The following is a 19,914-nucleotide window of genomic DNA, read 5'->3' as shown; positions in this document are numbered from 1 at the left end:
AATATATATTTAATTGTATTGTAAACAATTATATATATATATATATTGTAATACAGTTGGATATATATATTCCCCATGTTTTGTACACTACAAAAATACAGTTAAATATATACACAATGTTTATATATATATATATATATATATATATATATAAGTATTGTATTGTATATATTGTAATACAGTATATATATATATATATATAACTGCAATACAATTAAATATATATATATATACACACACACACATTTTTCTGTACATTATTACAAAAATACATTAAATATGTATAACATTTAAATATATATATATATATATATATATTATAAATAAAATTATTCCAATACATATACATATACGTGTACATATATATATCCCTATTTATTGTGTGTAATGCTACAAAAATACAGTTAAAGATATATATATATATATATATGTGTGTGTGTGTGTATATATATATATATATATATTTAAATGTATTTTATATAAATACATATATTTAACTAGTTAAATATATTGCAATACAGATATATGTGTATAAATATATATACACACACATTTAAAAACACGAGAGACACACAACAAATGTATAAAACATAACAAAAGAGGTTTGCGCCAAACGCGTTGTCGCGGAAAACGGGAGGCGCTCGCCGTTAAACGCAAGGCTACAAATCCTGTCCTCCATCTTCCTTTCAGTAACGGCGCCGTTGCCATCACGTTGACACGTTCCGCTAAATTGAAAGTGGCACGACCCGCTTTCTCCCGCTTTGCCGTCAATCTGTCGCCGTTTCGGACCCTAGACGCTGTTGCTGTTCCGGTGGCTGAGTTGTGGTTTAGACAGTTCCGCCGCGGCGGCAGACCGCGACTTGTTCAAGAACTTCGGCGCGCGCCGGAGGAGGAGCTGCGCTTCCGTAAACGCCGCATTGAGCTCTTTCTTCCACTGGACAGACTCCGGGTCACTCTAGGAAAGGAACGTGATCCGGAGGCTGACCATAGAGTTGCATTTGAAGTGTCCTCTCTAGGAATCCTCCGGCGCAACTCTATGGTCAGCGTCAATAATTAATTGATTGATTGATTACCTCGCATTGGAGGACGAACTGCTTCCCTCCTTTGATCCTGAGTAAGATGCACTTCCTGTCCTTGATCTGCATCTCCTCAACGGATACTATCTGCTCCATCGTCAGGAGGTTTTGCTGAGGGAGGGAAACAATAGCAATTTACTCCAGAGATACTATGTCTGAGTAAGTTACAACGGGCCCTACTCATTCGTTGGGGTGAATGAGTAGGGCGTCATATACTCCATGGACTCTGTGTTGTCCTCTCCGTGGTGTGCATAGTGTCCGCATCTATGAGTTTACTCCACAGATACTATGTGTAGTAAGATACAACAGCCTTACTCATTCATTGGGGTGAATGAGTAGGGCGTCATATACTCCATGGTCTCCATGTCGTGCTCTCCATGGTGTCCATAGTGTCCATATCTATGAGCTTACTCCACAGATACTACGTGTGAGTAAGGTACAACAGGCCCTACTCATTTGTTGGGGTGAATGAGTAGGGCGTCTTATACTCCATGGACTCCATGTCGTGATCACCGTGGGGTTCATAGTGTCTGCATCTATGGGTTTACTCCACAGATACTATGTGTAGTAAGATACAACAGCCTTATTCATTGGGGTGAATGAGTAGGGCATCATATACTCCATGGTCTCCATGTCGTCCTCTCCATGGTGTCCATAGCGCCCGCATCTATGAGTTTACTCCACAGATACTACGTGTGAGTAAGGTACAATGGGACCTACTCATTCATTGAGTTGAATGAATAGAGCATCATATACTCCATGGTCTCCATTTTGTCCTCTCTGTGGTGTCCATAGCATCCATGTCTATGGGTTTACTCCATAGATACTATGTGTAAGTAAGATACACCGTGTCCATGTCTATTAGCTTACTCCACAGATACTACACAGACACTACGCCTAAGAAAGATACAGCAAGCTGAAGTGAGATCCGCCAAAGTCCAAAATGGACGCTATGGGGGTGACGCAACAACAGGAAGTGCGCGCGGCGCATGCTAGAAGGTTCTAGAAGCGTTGGCTATGGGTTTTTGGGGGGTCTCCTTACCTGTTTGCGCCTTTTGGTGTAAGTGCGCCATGCATCCTAAACGGGGAAAGGAGAGCGTTACGGAATTCCCGAGTCGGGGATTGTATTGTGATGGCGACCGTGAAAAAACGTGCCTTACCCGCGATTCGCCTTCTCCTCGCCATTCGAGGCGGTTTGGGAAGAGGTAGAAATAGCGCCGCTGCCACTGCGTCAGGAAGGGGTTCCCCAGTTTGAGCATGAACCCGTGAACGATGCAGTCCTTTCCGAGTGCGTAATCTGTCACCGTGTGGGGGGAAAAATCACATTGAAATTTGTAATTTGTCTCCACGTCTGGATTTTCTGCACAGGAACCACGGGATCAGGATATAGGTCGTGTGGCACAATCCCCGTCGTAAAATACATTACCTTCCTTGTGGCCGAGCTGCTTGTTCTTCGTTCTCTTCCTGGCCTCCATCTTGTCCGCGTCAGCGTTGACTGCCTCGTAGACAGTATCGGCCACTTCCTGTTGCCACCGCTCCGAAATGACCAAAGGGAAGTTCTTGTACAGTTCTTGGTCGCTGTCCAGCAGCTGCTTCCAAAATGGTGGAAAAACACGTCAAAATGGCCACTGGATCAAACCAAAAAGGGGGGGTTTGCATACACAAAATTCGTCTATTTCATGAAACTGGGGAGCCCACATTTCTATTATGGGATGTTAGCAGCTCAAAAAACCCAGAAGAAGTGAGTGTTCCTTGCACTTCCTGCGTAGTCCCACTTACTGCACAGGAAGTCCAGGTTTCTACCCAAATGAGGCGTCAATCCCAAAAACAAGGACCAAATCATAATTTGGTGTCCTTGCCATTCGATTATGGGCTGTTAGAAGTACAGAAAACTCCCATTGATCAATGGGAAAAATCATGGACAAAAAGAGTTAAATACACTCTATGTCAAGACATAAGAGAGAACTACTACAAAATATGTTATAGGTGGTACCTGACGCCAGCAAAACTTTGTAAAATGTACGGAAACTCCAACAGTAAATGCTGGAAATGTAAAAAGAAAAAAGGGACAATATACCACCTCTGGTGGAAATGTAAAAAGGCAAAAAAGTTTTGGTCAACCATACGGAAAACTGTTAATAGAATATTGAATGTAAAATTAGAGGACAAACCAGAAATATTTCTCTTGAACATGATTGATGAAAATTTGGAAAAGAGATATGGATGTGTGCTTTTTTATATGATCTGCTCAGCTAGGATGGTATATGCGAAAACTTGGAAAAGTCAAAAGGTTTCAAATTTAAAAGAGTGGTTTGCTAAACTATATGATATATTTGAATCAGATAAATTGACAAGAAAATTAAATTATGAATCATCAGAACGGTTTTTAGAAACATGGAAACAAGTGTTTAATTTCTTTGAAAAAAAGGGGACATAAAGACACTAAGGCCTGTTACAGACAGCCAAAATAAAGCTGCTTCGAGTCACAGTGGAGGTATGGTGTTTCAATGATGCATGCGTCCTAAGAGTCCAGAAATCGCACCAAAGCCATGCTCCGGCCCTAAGGACTGGAGCGTGGCTTTGGTGTGGCTTCTGGACTCTTGCATCATTAAAACACCATACCTCCACTGTGACTCGAAGCAGCTTTATTTTGGCTGTCTGTAACAGGCCAACGTCTCCTGAAGGAATGGTAAAAATAAGAGCCCTTAGGTGCAGTTTTTTGTTCTTCTTCCTTTCTTCCCTCCATACCTACCCTTTTGCGAGAGGGAAATATAGTACTCCAAAGTATTTGGACATCTAAATTAAGATGCATTAGAAATTATATTGTTTTGACAGAGCCTGATCTTATGTATGTACCAGTCAAAGGCAATACCAACAAAATGAAAGGAGATTTCCTTTAAACTATATATAGTCTTCTTTCTTCTTTTTATTTTGTCTTTCATTTCAGATGATAAAATTCAAATTAAGGAAATGAAGTAATCAAGTTATAACACTATTTAAACTTCAATGGATATAAGGATACCTGAAGATACAGGAAGATTTATGTTGTAGTTGTTGTTTGTTGTATGGGAAATGGAAGGATGTAAGTAGAATGGGAGATATGAAAGAATATAAGTGTCAAGTGTTTACATATTTTATATTATTTGTATGTATATGTTATGTGTTTGTATTGTAAATGTTTTTTTTATGAAATAAACTAATTAAAAAAAAAGAAGTACAGAAAACTCAGGGGAAATGACATTTCCTCACACTTCCTGCGCAGTCCCACTCACTGCGCAAAAGAGCCAATATGTAATGACAGGAAGGAGCTACCAGGTTAATAGACGCCTCTCTAGGGTCACAATTGACCAATGAGGAATGTGTCATGCACCTTTATGCCTTTCATGTCTTCTTCGTCGAAGGATCCGATGTCAAACGCATCCGCGGCATTCACTTCACCGCGTGGAGGAATCAGCGGAGGGGTGTACTGGCGAAAATGAGAGTAAACCCGGATTAAAACTGCAGTTAGGATGGGGACGCAACGGATCCAAAATGGCGGAAGGTCTGGGAACCAAAATGGCGGAAACTGCGCCAAACGTGTGAAGAAAGCGCAAAACGCTAACCTTTTGCAGATAGACGTGCTGCCAGTCGATTCCTTTGAAGAAGAGATGCTCTTTTACTTCTTGCACTCTGCAAGATAAACAAGTAAACAAACAAACAAATGTTGTAAATAAAGTAAAGGGATTTTTTTCCCGAAGTCGCAAAATGGTGGACGCCTTCGCACACAGACTTACCCGCGCCCTTGGCATCCAAGTCGCTTGCCGACGTCCCGCTGGAGCAGGCCTTCCAACAGGGACTTGAGTTCGAGGGAAAACGAATCCGGTAATTCAATGTTCTGCGGTGGGGAAACAAAAAACTGGAGCTGCACATTTTTGGCACGGAATCGCGGAACCATAGAGTTGCGAGGGACTAGAAGGGCCTTCTGATCCAATGCAATTTTGCCATGCAGGAACCATTATCTAATATTGGTCGGGATATTTATTTATTTGTTTATTTATTTAAACGTTTACTATTTTTTTAAATATTTAAATATTTAAATTTTAGTTTTAAAATATTTTATTGTTTTGTTAATTATTTATTTTAAATGTTTAACTGTTTTTATTTAATATTATAAAATTTATTTATTTAATATTTTAATATTTATTTTAAATATTTTGTTTTATATTTTTCTTTATTTAAATGTTTAATATTTATTCATTTACTATTTTAATATATCAATTTTAGTTTTGAACATTTTGTTATTTATTTATTTAAATGTTTAAATATTTTTGTTTAATATTTTAATATTTATTTTAAATATATTATTTACTTAAACAATTTAATATTTATTTATTATTAAAATATTTATTATTAAAATATTTACTTATTTAAATGATTCGATGTGCATTTATTTAATGATTTAATATTTATTTTATATTTAAAGTATTATTTATTTTATATCTTATTTTAATAGAATATTAAATAAATAAATAAATAATGCAACTTTTATTTACATCCCACTTTTCTGTTACAAGACAATCAAACGGCTCACAACATATTAAAATTCACATTTACAAAATTATGTCCCAAATTCCCTCCCTTAAAACAGGATTAAACTGTACAATTAAAATATCTATTAAAAACACAATTAAAAACACAATAAAAATATAACAAGGACAGAGCAGTGGGCTAATCCATGATGTGGGGGGCAGTCATTCTGTGGCCGGGTACTTTATTCAGGAAAGGCCTGCCGGAAGAGATCCGTCTTGACAGCTTTTTTAAAGCTGTCTAAGCTGGCAATTTGACGGATCTCATCTGGCAGAGATTTAAAATATTTATTTTAAATATTTTATTTTATATTTTATTTATTTAAATATCTATTTATTTATTTTATGTTAATATTTTAATATTTATTTGAAATATTTTTTAGTATTTTAATATTTATTTTAATATTTATTTTAATTTTTTTACTTTAAATATTTTATTTATTTAAATGTTTTAAAATTTATTTTTTAATATTTTAATATTTATTTTTAATATTTTACAGTCGGCCCTTCTTATAACACGGATTTTTTATACACGGATTTAAGCATACACAGATTGAAAATGTTCCCAAAAAGTATAAATTTACCTTGATTTTCCATTTTTATAAGGGACACCATTTTGCTATGTCATTATATGTAATGGGACTTGAGCATACACGGATTTTGTTATACACGGGGGATCTTGGAACCAAACCCCAGCGTATATTAAGGGTCCACTGTATTTATTTACATGTCTAATACCTATTTATTCATTAATATTTCAACATTTATTTTAAATATTTTATTTATTTATTTACAGGTTTCATACCTATTTATTAATATTTCAATATTTATTTTAAATATTTTATTGTTATATTTTATTTATTTAAATGATTTAATATTTATTTATTTAATAATTCATTTTATATTTTGGAGTATATTTTCTTATTAAAATATATTATCATGCATATGGCTTTTATGTATTGTACTGGATTGCTTTAACATGTAAGTTGCATTGATTGCTCTTACAGTATTTTTTTATTTATCATTAATCAATTTATTTATTTATTATAAACTTATAAATTTATTATTTATATTATTATTATTATTTTAAAATAATTATCCCTTACCACAGTGAGGGTCATTCGGTCGATCTCATGCTTGTCTTTGGTTTTGTGCTGCCTGAAAGGGCTGTGCCTGTTAAATAATAAACAAACAAACAAAGAACAAAAATAATAAAAAATAATAAATATTATTATATAATAAATATTTACATAATGAACATAATTTATATAATAAAAATGTGTGTGTGTATATAATAAATATGTTTAAGATATAAATATTAATAGATATAAATTTATATTTATATATAAATAATAAATATATAAATATATAAAATATTTATGATATAAATATTATTAAATGTATATTTATATATTCATGATATAAATATAATTAATACATACAAACCTATATTTATATATGAATATACATTAATAATAAATATATAAATATCATAATAAATATTTATTATATAAATATTATTAATACATATAAACTTATATTTATACAAAATATTATTAATAGATATAAATGTATATTTATATACGCATATATATAAATAATAAATATATAAATATCATATAATATTTATTTATGATATAAATATAATTGTATTATTAATACATTATATTATTATTATTATTATTGTTATTATTATGAGTTCTGGCTGGGGCCGTAAAAAAGCACAAATAACATGGCAGCGGCGATGGACTCACCCGCGGAGGAGCTTGAAGAGCATGCATCCCAAAGAGAACCAGTCAGCGCTGCTGTCGTACGCCATCCCTTTCTGGAGGACCTCCGGCGCCATGTAGCCGTGTGTTCCTCTATAGCGAGATGATAAAACGCGAGTTAAAAAAATGCGGAAACAGCACTATATGCCACCGTCGCAACGCAGATACTCACACGCTAGCGTGGGGCTTCTTCTTGGAGAAGTCACAGGCGAGGCCAAGGTCGGAGATCCGGACGTGTCCATGTTCATCCAGGAGGATATTTGCAGGCTGGAAATCCGCGCAGCGAGGAGAAACAAGGCGTTAAAATGACCCGCCGGCGCAGCCGAAACCGAATCGGTGGCATTGCTTGGCACGGCGGCAGTAGCGGCATTTTACCTTCAGGTCCCTGTAGACGATGAAGCGGCTGTGCATGTGCTCCAAGCCGAGGACGATCTCCGTGACGTAAAAACGCATCTCCTTCTCCGAAAACATGCCGTGCTGCGCAAGATGGTAGTGGAGGTCGCCACCTGGGACGACGGGGAAATGCGGTTATGGCGTTAGACGACAGAGTGTTGGTTCTATGGTCGACATCTGACCATAGAGTTGCGCTGGAGGACCCAAAGATTCCTAGAGTGGACACTTCTCTAGGCATTTGTAGGCCTTCCAGCATAACTCTATGATCAACATGTAGCATATGTCAACCATAGAGTTGCACTAGAGATTCCTAGAGGGGACTCTAAGCGTTTCTAGATTGTCCTCCAGCTTCTGGTCAATGCCAACCATAGAATTGCTCTGGAGGACCTAGAGATTCTTAGAGAGGACGCTCTGCTAGGCTTTTGTAGCTCCTCTAGGGCAACTCTATGGTCAACGGTGACTAAAAGTGGCACTGAAAGGCCTAGAGATTCCTAGAGAGGATGCTCTGCTAGGCCTTTGTAGCTCCTCCAGGGCAACTCTATGGTCAACCTTAATTAAAAGTGGCACTGAAAGGCCTAAAGATTCCTAGAGAGGACGCTCTCCTAGGCCTTTGTAGCTCCTCCAGTGCAACTCTATGGTCAACCTTAACTAAAAATGGCATTGAAAGGCCTAGAGATTCCTAGAGAGGACACTCCACTAGGCCTTTGTAGCTCCTCCAGGGCAACTCTATGGTCAGCTTTAATTAAAAGTGGCACTGAAAGGCCTAGAGATTCCTAGAGGACACACTGCTAGGCCTTTGTAGCTCCTCCAGGGCAACTCTATGATCAACGTCTTGCAGGTGTTGACCATAGAGTTGCGCTAGGGATTCCTAGAGCGTCCGATTTGGCGCTTACCGTTCATCAGATCCAAAATGAAGCAGAGCTTGTCCGGAGTGTGAAAGGCGTAAGTCATGCAGACGATGAAAGGACAGTCCTGGCAGATTAAACGGCGAGGAGAGAACCAGCGTCAGGCTTTATCGATATATTGATCAATCGATCAATCAATCGGTTTTAATTTAATTTTTAATTTAAAAAAATGTTTAATTACAAAAAAAATTCGTAAAGTTATTTAAAAATTTAATTTAAAAAAATTAATAAGGAAATTAATTACGTTTTAATTAAAAAATTAACAAAAACGTATTATTTTAACCAATTAAAAATTAATTAAAATATTTTCGTTAAAATAAATATTTTTTATTTTGTTAAAATAATTAATTTTAAATAAATTGTTTTTAAATCAAACAATCAATAAATAATTTTAAATGTTTTTATTTTAAATGAATATATATAAAACTGTTTTATATACATTTATTATTATAATTATTATAATTATTATTTTAATAATTAATTAATTAATCAATCAAAGGGAAATGCTGACCCCAGTGCTAACGAGGGAGAGCATGATGCGTTCGTTGAGAGCCAAGGTCTCTCCTTGCTTCATCTTGATCCGCTTCTTGTCCAGACATTTCATGGCATACCTGGGAAATAATAATGAAATTAATCAATTTAATTCAATTGATTAATAAATAATAACAAATTAACATTCCTATAGCTTTATATTATAATACGTTATATTATCTTACATTCTATTACATCGTAATACATTATAATATACATTATATTAAAATGTAATACATCATATTAAATTACATTATATTAAATTATATTACATTATATTATATTACATCATAATACATTATAATAAATTACATTGTAATAAATTATATTATATTACATTTTAATACATTATATTATATTATATTATATTATATTATATTTTAACACATTAAATTATATTGCAATATATTGTAATACAGCCTATTATATTATATTGCAATACATCGTAATACATCATATATTATGTTGTATTACATTTTTGTACATTATATTGTAATATATTATATTATATTGTATTATATTATATAACATTATATTATCATTACATTGTAATGCATTATATTATGCTATTTCATATTACATTGTATTGTATTATATTTTAATATATCATATATTACATTACATTGTAATGCATTATATTATATTGTAATACATTGTAACACATTATATTATGATATATTATAATATATTGCATTGTATAACATTATATTACATTCTAACGCATTATATTATGCTATATTATATCATGTTACATTGTATTATATTATATTATATTGTAACACATTATATTATATTATATCATACAGTAATATATTATATTACAATGGTATACATTATATTACATTACATTGCATTGTAATACATTATATTATATTGTAATACATTGTAAACACATTATGTTATTTTAAATTACATTGTATTACATTATTTATATTATTATTATTAATTATATTATTTATATTAATTAATTATATTTAATTTTATTTATAATTTTATAAATTTTATTTATAAAATTATAAATAAAATTAAATATAATTAATTAAAAATAAATACCGTTAATTAATTGATTATAAACAAAATTATAAATAAAACACTAATTTTATTAATTTTATTTATATTATAAAATATTTTTTCATAAATAAAATTAAATATAATTCATAATAAATTATAGTTTAATTATAATAAATTTAATTATAATAAATTAGATCAAGGGAAGTCATAGTGCCACTCTATTCTGCTCTGGTCAGGCCCCACCTGGAATACTATGTCCAGTTCTGGGCCCCACAATTCAAAAAGGACATTGAGAAACTGGAGACATGTGTCCAAAGGAGGGCGACTAAAATGGTGAAGGGTCTGGAAACCATGCCCTATGAGGAACGATTCAGGGATCTGGGTATGTTTAGCCTGGAGAAGAGAAGGTTAAGGGATGACAACTTCCTGAGAGTAAGGGCTGTTCGACAGTTTAACACACTCCTTCCTCGGAGTGTAGTGGAGTCTCCTTCCTTGGAGGTCTTTAAGCAGAGGCTGGATGGCCATCTGTCGGGGATGCTTTGATCTGGATTTCCTGCATGGCAGGGGGTTGGACTGAATGGCCCTTGCAGTCTCTTCCAACTCGATTCTATGATTCTATGATTTTATTTAATTTAATTATTAATTATTATTTATGGCTGCAATACATCATATTTTATTACATATAATACATTATAATACATCCTATTAAATTACATTGGATTATATTATTATATTGTGATATATAGTATTATATCAACATTTACATTTTCCCCGTATCCGCTTTGCGGCAGCCGTAAACCTCGCCGAATCCGCCACGTCCAATGATCCGGTGGACGCTGAAGTCGTTCATAGTCAGCTGCGGACGGAAGAAAAGGAAATTTAAACCATATATATATATATATATATATATATATGAATTAATTGCAATTGTGAGCCCAAAGTGTGACGCTGCAGCGACAAACCCCAATGTGATTCTAGGTTAAGTAAATAGAAGCATAGCATCTAGATCAACAAATATATTCGTTTATGGATACTTACGTGAATATTGAGCTCGATGTTTTTCCATTGGCAATATCTAGTGAATTTATCACTAACGAAAGAGAATATAATAAAGAAAAATGGTTATAATTTCGGAAATGAATTAGTAGTTTAATGTATTCCTTTCACGTCCTGGTTTTCTAATTAATTAAAGCAAGATGTCCAAGCCGAAAATTTAATTAAAAGCTTTGTATACGTAATGCAATTTAATAGAATTAATTTGTTTATTAATTTCTGTGTTACGTTTTTATTTTTAAATAAATAAATAAATAGTTTTAAATAAAAGAATGAATTAATTTTAAATGTTTTTATTTTCAATGAAAATATAAACTGTTTTGAATAAATAAGTCTGAATAAAAACACATTTGTATTAAACGAAATAAGTGCAAACAAAAATTTTCCAATAATTATATTATATTTATTTTCAGTAAATAATTAATTTTAAATAAATTGTTTTTAATTAATTACTTAATTTTAAATGTTTTTATTTTAAATGAACATATATATATATATATATATATATTGTTTTAAATAATTAATTTTAAATAAAAATAAATTTATTTCAATCAAACAAATAAATAAATTATATTCAATAAATTATTTTTAATAATTATATGTTTATTTTTGGTATATAATGAATTTTAAATAAATTGTTTCTTAATAAATAAATAAATTTAAATATTTTTATTTTAAATGAATATATAAACTTTTAAATAAATAATTTTAAATGAAAATAAATTTATTTTAAACAAACAAATAAATAAATTATTTTCAATAAATTATTTTCAATAATTATATATTTATTTTTGGTAGATAATTAATTTTAAATAAATCATTTAAAATAAATAAACAAATAAATTTAAATACTTTTTATTTTAAATGAATATATAAACTTGTTGAAATAAATCATTTTAAATAAAAATAAATTTATTTTAAACAAATAAATAAATTTCTTTCAACAATTATATATTTATTTTTGGTAAATAATTAATTTTAAATAAATTGTTTTAAATAAATAAACAATTTTAAATGTTTTTGTTTTAAATAAATATATAAACTGTTTTACATAAATATTTTAAATAAAAATAAATTTAAACAAACAAACAAATAAATTATTTGCAAAAATTATATATTTGTTTTCAGTAAATAATTAATTTTACAGGAATTGTTTCAAATAAATAAATAAATTTTATTTTAAATGAATAAATAAATTTTATTTACAATAAAAATAAATTTATTTTAAATAAATAAATAAATATTTAGTTAGTGCCATATAAACATAGAATGCTTTAATAGATAAAACTTAATAATAATAATAATATTAATAATAAATTACACTTCCACCGCCACACGTGACGGGACGAAAAAACATAGAAACGGCGAAACATACCTTTCTAGGAACATCTGGAAGGTTTTTCCTCGGAGGCTGTCGCAAATTTCTTCTATATAGGGCTGGAAAAAGGAGGATAAAATATAGTTGTTTTAATAATAATAATAATAATAATAATAATTTTATTTTAAATAAATAAATATTTAAATTAATTATTTTAATTATTTAATTATTATTATTATACTAAAATGTGTCATAATAATATTTTAAATAAATAAATATGTTAAATATTATTATTATATGAAAATCTATCCATAATAATAATATTAATAATTTTATTTTAAATAAATAAATATTTTAAATTAATTATTTAATTATTATTATATTAAAATCTATCCATAATAATAATAAATAAATATTTTAAATTAATTATTTTAATTATTATTAAAATCTATCAATAATAATAATATTTATTTTAAATAAATAAATATTTTAAATTAATTAATTATTATAATTATAATTATTATACTAAAACCTATCAATAATAATATTAATAATAATCATCTTTATTTTTACTCTGCCTCTCTATTTAGACAGTTTATTTTGCATTTTGGACTCCAACTCCCAGAAGCCTCAGCAATGGCAGCCAATGTCCAGGAATTCTGGGAGTTGTAGTCCAAAACCCAAGAAAGCACTAAATCAAAGCTAATTTAATGACCTTTTAATGGTAATAATAGTTAACAATTAATAAAAACCAAACCTACCTGGAAAAGGTTTATGGGGACATGCTTTTTGGAGAGTTGCGCCTGCACTTGATCGACCGCCTTCTTCGAAAAATTCTGCGAAAATAACGGGTAATAATGTTTAATAATAATAATAATAATAAAATGTATTTATATTTATATGGATACACATAAATATTTTTATATTTAGATAAATATAAACATACAAACATTTATAATAAATACATAATTTTATAAATAATTATTTATACCTTTAGTTATTTATATTTATTTAAATAAATGTATAAATTATAAATAAATAAATTTATATAAAATTTATATGTAATATATTTATTTATACATTTATTTCTTTATAATATATAATATATATTTAAATATATTTAAATAAATAAAAAATAATTTATTTACATTTTAATATATATATAAATATATATTATAAATAAATAAATGTAAATAAATATTTATAAATTTATTTATTGTAAACATCTGTATATTTATCTAATATGTGGATATATGCATATAAATATGGATAAATATTATTATTGTAATTTATTTATTTATTTAGTAAAAATAAATAAAAAATTCAAAATAAACAGTAACGTAATATTATAAATACATATTAAATTAAATTAAAATTTTAATAATAATAATAATAATAATAATAATAATAATAATAATAATATAATTGGAGGGATTAATTGTCATGTCTACTCTGGAAGCGACGATGGACAGCCGCAAGGAGCTGTCACTTGGCCAACTGTCCACTCCAGTCACTTCGTCCGCCTCGGACCCACTTTTAGGCTTTGGCTGCTCACATGAGAGCAAGAGAGGAGCTCCTTCATGATGTAAGTGTCATAGATTTGGCGGCTTTTGCTCAGGCGCTCCTCCTCCAAGACCAGCTTCTCGTACTCTTTTATCTGTGAGAGACGACGGAGGGAAATTAAAATTAAGACAAAATTAATATTAACATTAATATTAACACTGAATTAAAATTAATATTAAAATTGAATTGAAATTAAATTAAATATTAATATTAAAATTGAATTAAAATTAAATAAAATTAAAATTAAAATTAAATAAATATTGATATTAAAATTGAATAAAATTAAATTAAAAATAAAAATAATTAATATTAAAATATTAATTAAATTAAAATTAAAATATTAATTCAATTAATATTAATTGAATTAAAATCAAATAAAAATTTAATTTAAATTAAAAATGCAATTAAATTAAAATTAACATGAGTTTAAAAAAAATTAAAATTATATTAAAATTACATCACAAAGGGACAAGTAATCCCAGGCCTAAGATTATATATATATATATATATATATATATACACACACACACACACACACACACACACACACATATATATATATAATATCAGGCCTGGGATTACCTCTGGAAACCCAATAAAGGACATAATAAAGGCTCTACCATGGTTTTTTTATTATATTGAACATATATATATATGTGTGTGTGTGTGCGCGCTTTGTATGTGTTAGGCTTTGGATACTTCTTGAAACCCAATAGAAGGCCCAATAATAAAGGCAAACATTATATATATATATTAGGCCTGGGAATGTAAGAACCTTGTAATGTATGTTACCATATTTTATTATTATATTGAATATATGTGTGCGTGTTAGGCCTAATAAACCTTGTAATGTAATGTAATGTATTCAGAGGTTTACTTTTACACCTTTTTTAACCTTTAGGGCCCACTTGCCCCCATTTTATTTCCCAGGCCTTTTTGCATTTGGGGTTTCGGGGGGCTTGTAGCCGATTGGCCGAAGGGTCTGGGCTGGGAGGGTATAAAAGGGGGACCCCAAAGTGGCCAGAGGTCAGTCAGAGCTGAGCGGCCAAAAGGAGAGGAAGAAGAAGAGATGAAATCACTGAAGGAAGAAGATGGGAAGAAGGCTGAAGAAAGGCTGAAGTCACTGAAGGTGAAGCCCCCAAAAAGGCTTCTCAGGAAGAAGACTCTGGAAGATGGCATCCAGTCAGAAGGAAAACAAAATGGTGTCCATCTTCTGAAGGGCTTCATCTTCTATGACCAGAAAGAAGACTGAGGGACAAAGATAAAATGGCAGCTGAGGAAAAGCACTATAGACCTCCCAAACCCAGTCTCCTGTGTCTTTCTTTGAGAGTCTTAAGTGAACTGTATTGGGGTCAATTAATGGGGTGGTTATGTTAATTAAGGTATATATAATGGCCACACATTAACAGCTTGGGTAGATAGATAGATAGATAGATAGATAGATAGATAGATAGATAGACAGACAACTTGGCATCACTTTTATATAGGTAAATGTCTCATTACATTACAAGGCTTGACCCTCAAAGGACTGGCCAAGCATCTTAAGGCTAACAAGACCCGGCTGCTAATCCCAAGGATTAAGAACTAACAGAAGCTATGGCCTCTGCTTACCTCTTCGTAAAACCTGAGCTGAGGGACGCCTTCGTCAACGTCCGTCTGGCAGAAGTCTTTGAAGAGCAAGAAACCTGGGGAGTTAGAGACGCAGAATGATTAATTGATTGGTACAGATTCAATTAGGGTTAGGTTATGTATTCCTGCATGGCAGAAGGGGGTTCTATGTATTCCTGCATGGCAGAATGGGGTCGGACTAGATCAGAGCCCTTCTTGGAGTCCCTTCCAACTCTATGGTTCTCTGATTCTATGTATTCCTGCATGGTGGAATGGGGCTGGACTGGATCAGGGCCCTTCTTAGGGTCCTTTCTAATTCTATGGTCCTCTGATTCTATGTATTCCTTCATGCTTGAATAGGGTTCTATGTATTCCTGCATGGCAGAATGGAGTTAATCACAGAAATCCTCCATGAACACTTTGCCACATTTGCATTATCCATTGGTCAGCCATGCGTTAAATTTGTTTCTCCTGAGGAGACGGTTCCCAGTGAAGCGCGACGGCGAGGAATGCGCGCTTAAAGCAAACGCGGCGTCCGTTGAGCCGCCATCTTAATCCCCCGCCTTGGGAAACGGCGCGGACGGTTGTACCCAAGAAGGGCTGAAAATGCAGGAATAGCCCCAACTAGAGCAGTCCCAACAACTCAGAGTAGTCCCAACTACTGTAGTAAAGTAGGAATAGTAAAGTAGTAGTACCAGCAACTGTTTAGACCCAACTATAGTGGGCTCTAGGAGTGTAGCAATCCAAACTAGAGTGGTGCTCCCAACTACAACTAGGAGGAACTCAACTACTACTACTACTACTATTACTAACCGATCTTCTGGCCGAAAACCTTGTCGAAGGCGAGTTCTCCTCTTTCCTGCAGATACTTCTGCATTACGCTGCGGATGCTGAAAGGAGGAAAAATAGCCACAACACGCCAACACGCCAAAGATATTGATAACTGATAAGAAAACAATAATCCCAATTGATCTGGGACTTTGCGATTTCTAAACATGTAATATTTACAATGAATAAATATACAATAATAATATTAATAATTATAAATAATAATAATAATAATTATAAATATAATAATGATGTCCAAAGTACACCCATAATAAATAAATTATAGACAGATAGATTATATTTTATATATTATATACTAATTATATATATAATAAATATATAATTTTAAGATATCAATATTCATATAATATAATATTATAAATATTTATTATTATAAATTTATTGTTATGATATTTAGTTATATATTTAGTTTAGTTAGTTGATAGTTATATATATATAATAAATAATATAGTTATTAATGCTATATATTAATAAAACATCAAAATAAATGTATAATATTTATTATAATAATATTTAATATTTATTATATATAATTTATATATAAAATATTATGATAACAATAAATTTATAATAATAAATATTTTTAATGAGCTATTGGGTATCAAGAGGTGTGTGTGTGTGTGTATATATATATATATATATATATATATATAAATAATATTTATAACTATATATATATATATATGTATAATATTTATATATAATAATAAATTTATAATAATGAATATTTATATTTAATACTTATTATATATACAATATATATATATATATTAATACGATAAATATTATATATTTATAACAATAAAATTAAAATAATAAACACAATATTTAATATTTATAATGTATTTAATATTTACAATAATTTGGAATGATATACAATATTTATAATAATAGATAAACTTTATAATAAATATATATATACTGTGTTTTATATATATATTGTATATTATAAATTATATATATTGCATACTTTATATATATAATGTATATTATAAATTAGATACTATATTGTGTATATATATATATATATATATATATTACAAATTGTATATATATAATGTGTGTGTGTGTGTGTATATAGCATATTATAAGTTATATTATTATATATTATATTTATTTATATCCCTCCCTTTCCATCCAAAACCTGAGACACACGGCGGCAGCACGCAAGTCGTGGCTTAGGCGAGACCCTTGCGTGAGCCACCATGATGCACGTGAAAAACATGCAGGAGGGATCAACCGTGTAATCCAATTTTGGACCACCTTCACCTCAGACGGCCTGGACGCCGTGGACGATGGGAGATTAAAAGAGACAGAGAGCGAGGGACTTGTGTTTCTATATATTCCTGTATGGCAGAAGTGGGGTTTGTATGTATTCCTGCATGGCAGAAGAGGGTTTGGACCCTATGACCCTTAGTACCTTTCTATACACCTCTTTATAATCTATATCTAATCAATAAAGATATAGATATACACACATCCATACCTTTCTATATCTGTACCTGTCTAATCTATTGTTTGCATTGCCCTCCATTTTGGGGAGCCAAGAAACATCCGTGGTACCCCTCCAAAATGGACCTCAAATCCGCCTCACCTGGGCTCAGGGAGGACGATTTTCTTGCTGGCCCGAGCAGCCGGAGAGCTCTTGCTCTTCTCCATGGCCATCAGGTAGCTGACATCCGCCAGAACGGCCTCCAGGTCAGCCATCTTGGCCTGACTTTGACACCTGGTCTTTCTTCCGCCGGATTTTGAGGCCTAGTCCTCTTTGGCCAGAATGAGGCCTAGTCTTTCTTCAGCCTGACTTTGAGGCCTAGTCTTTCTTCAGCCTGACTTTGAGGCCTAGTCCTCTTTGGCTAGAATGAGGCCTAGTCTAATTTGGCCTGACTTTGAGGCCTAGTCTTTCTTCGGCCAGAGCTTAAGCCTAGTCCTCTTTGGCCTGAATGAGATCTAGTTTTTCTTCAGCGTGACTTTGAGGCCTAGTCCACTTTGGCCAGAATGAGGCCTAGTCTTTCTTCAGCCTGACTTAGAGGCCTAGTTCACTTTGGCCAGAATGAGGCCTAGTCTTTCTTCAGCCTGACTTTGAGGTATAGTCCTCTTTGGCCAGAATGAGGCCTACTCTCTCTTCAGCCTGACTTTGAAGCCTAGTCGTCTTTGGCCAGAATGACGCCTAGTTTTTCTTCAGCCTGTCTTTGAGACCTAGTCCACTTTGGCCAGAATGAGGCCTGGACCTCCTTGGCCTGACTTTGAGGCCTAGACCTCTTTGGTCAGAATGAGACCTAGTCTTTCCTCAGCCTGACTTTGATGCCTAGTCCTCTTTGGCCAGAATGAGGCCTAGTCTTTCTTCAGCCTGACTTTGAGGCCTAGTCCTCTTTGGTCAGAGTGAGGCCTGGACCTCCTTGATCTGACTTTGAGGCCTAGTCCTCTTTGGCCAGAATGAGGCCTAGTCCTCCTTGATCTGACTTTGAGGCCTAGTCCTCTTTGGCCAGAATGAGGCCTAGTCCTCCTTGACCTGACTTTGATGCCTAGTCCTGTTTGGCCTGACTTTTAAGCCTAGACAACCTTTGGTCCAGCTTTTAGGCCTAGTTTTCCTTGGCCAGACCTTTGGGCCTAGTCTTTCATCATCTAAATTTCAGGCCTAGTACTCCTTTGGCCTGACTTTTGGGCCTAGTTCTCCTTCGGTCCAGCTTTTAGGCCCAATACTCCTTTGGTGCAACTCTGAGGCCTGGTGATCCTTTAGTCCAGCTTTTAGGCCTCTTTGGCCTGATTTTAAGGCCTAGTCATCCTTTGGTCCAACTTTTAGGCCTAGTCCTCTTTGATCTGACTTTGAGGCCTAGTCCTTTAGTCCAACTTTTGGGCCTAGCCTTCAATGGTCAGACTTTTGGGCGTAGTCTTTCTTCATCCAATTTTTAGGCCTAGTATTCCTTTTGTCCAGCTTTTAGGTCTAGTCTTCTTTGGCCTAATTTTGAGGCCTAGTCCTCTTCGGCCTGACTTTGAGGCCTAGTCCTCCTTGGTCGGACTTTGAGGCCTAGTGTTTCTTGGTCCAACTTTCGGGCCTAGTGTTCCTTCGGTCATACTTTTGGGCCTAGTCTTTCTTTGTCCAACTTTCAGGTCTAGCCCTCCTTTGAATATGGATCCTGAGGGAAGACAAGGGTGCTAGATTTTGGGGCGAGGGGACTTTGAGCCCCCCCCCAAAAAAGCAGCCTAGGAAAACATAGGAGGGTTTCCCCTTCATTAAGACACCCCTAACTTAATTCGCTGATAACCCATCAGCCT

General features: G+C 32.4%; 1 protein-coding gene across 3 annotated transcripts; it reads right to left on the bottom strand.

The window, feature by feature from the left end:
• Positions 1–533: 533 nt before the first annotated feature.
• Positions 534–18,831, bottom strand: LOC149290125 (G protein-coupled receptor kinase 3-like). Of its 3 annotated transcripts, XM_089489737.1 has the most exons (22): positions 18,236–18,831; positions 16,606–16,682; positions 15,796–15,869; positions 14,177–14,278; positions 13,383–13,457; positions 12,679–12,740; positions 11,289–11,340; positions 11,015–11,106; positions 9,220–9,319; positions 8,697–8,775; positions 7,786–7,916; positions 7,583–7,677; positions 7,396–7,503; positions 6,748–6,814; positions 4,850–4,950; positions 4,679–4,745; positions 4,447–4,542; positions 2,503–2,665; positions 2,237–2,373; positions 2,119–2,154; positions 1,074–1,187; positions 534–955 (listed from the first exon to the last, which is right to left on the bottom strand). In XM_089489737.1, exons 1-22 carry the CDS (start codon positions 18,346–18,348, stop codon positions 791–793), a joined length of 2,106 nt encoding a protein of 701 aa, XP_089345863.1. In that variant the 5' UTR covers positions 18,349–18,831; the 3' UTR covers positions 534–790. The 3 variants fall into 3 exon arrangements, with proteins under 3 accessions (XP_089345863.1, XP_089345864.1, XP_089345862.1); XM_089489738.1 differs by lacking the exon at positions 2,119–2,154; XM_089489736.1 differs by lacking the exons at positions 534–955; positions 1,074–1,187; positions 2,119–2,154; positions 2,237–2,373 and having other exon boundaries at positions 2,448–2,665; positions 14,156–14,278.
• Between the last annotated feature and the right edge of the window lie 1,083 nt (positions 18,832–19,914).

The sequence above is a fragment of the Sceloporus occidentalis genome, unplaced genomic scaffold (genome assembly GCF_023333645.1).
Source record: "Sceloporus occidentalis isolate IW3139 unplaced genomic scaffold, rSceOcc1.0.p SCAF_41, whole genome shotgun sequence".
Taxonomy (NCBI): Eukaryota; Metazoa; Chordata; class Lepidosauria; order Squamata; family Phrynosomatidae; genus Sceloporus; species Sceloporus occidentalis.
Note: the sequence above shows the minus strand (reverse complement) of the source record. Positions and strands in the feature narration are given on the sequence as shown.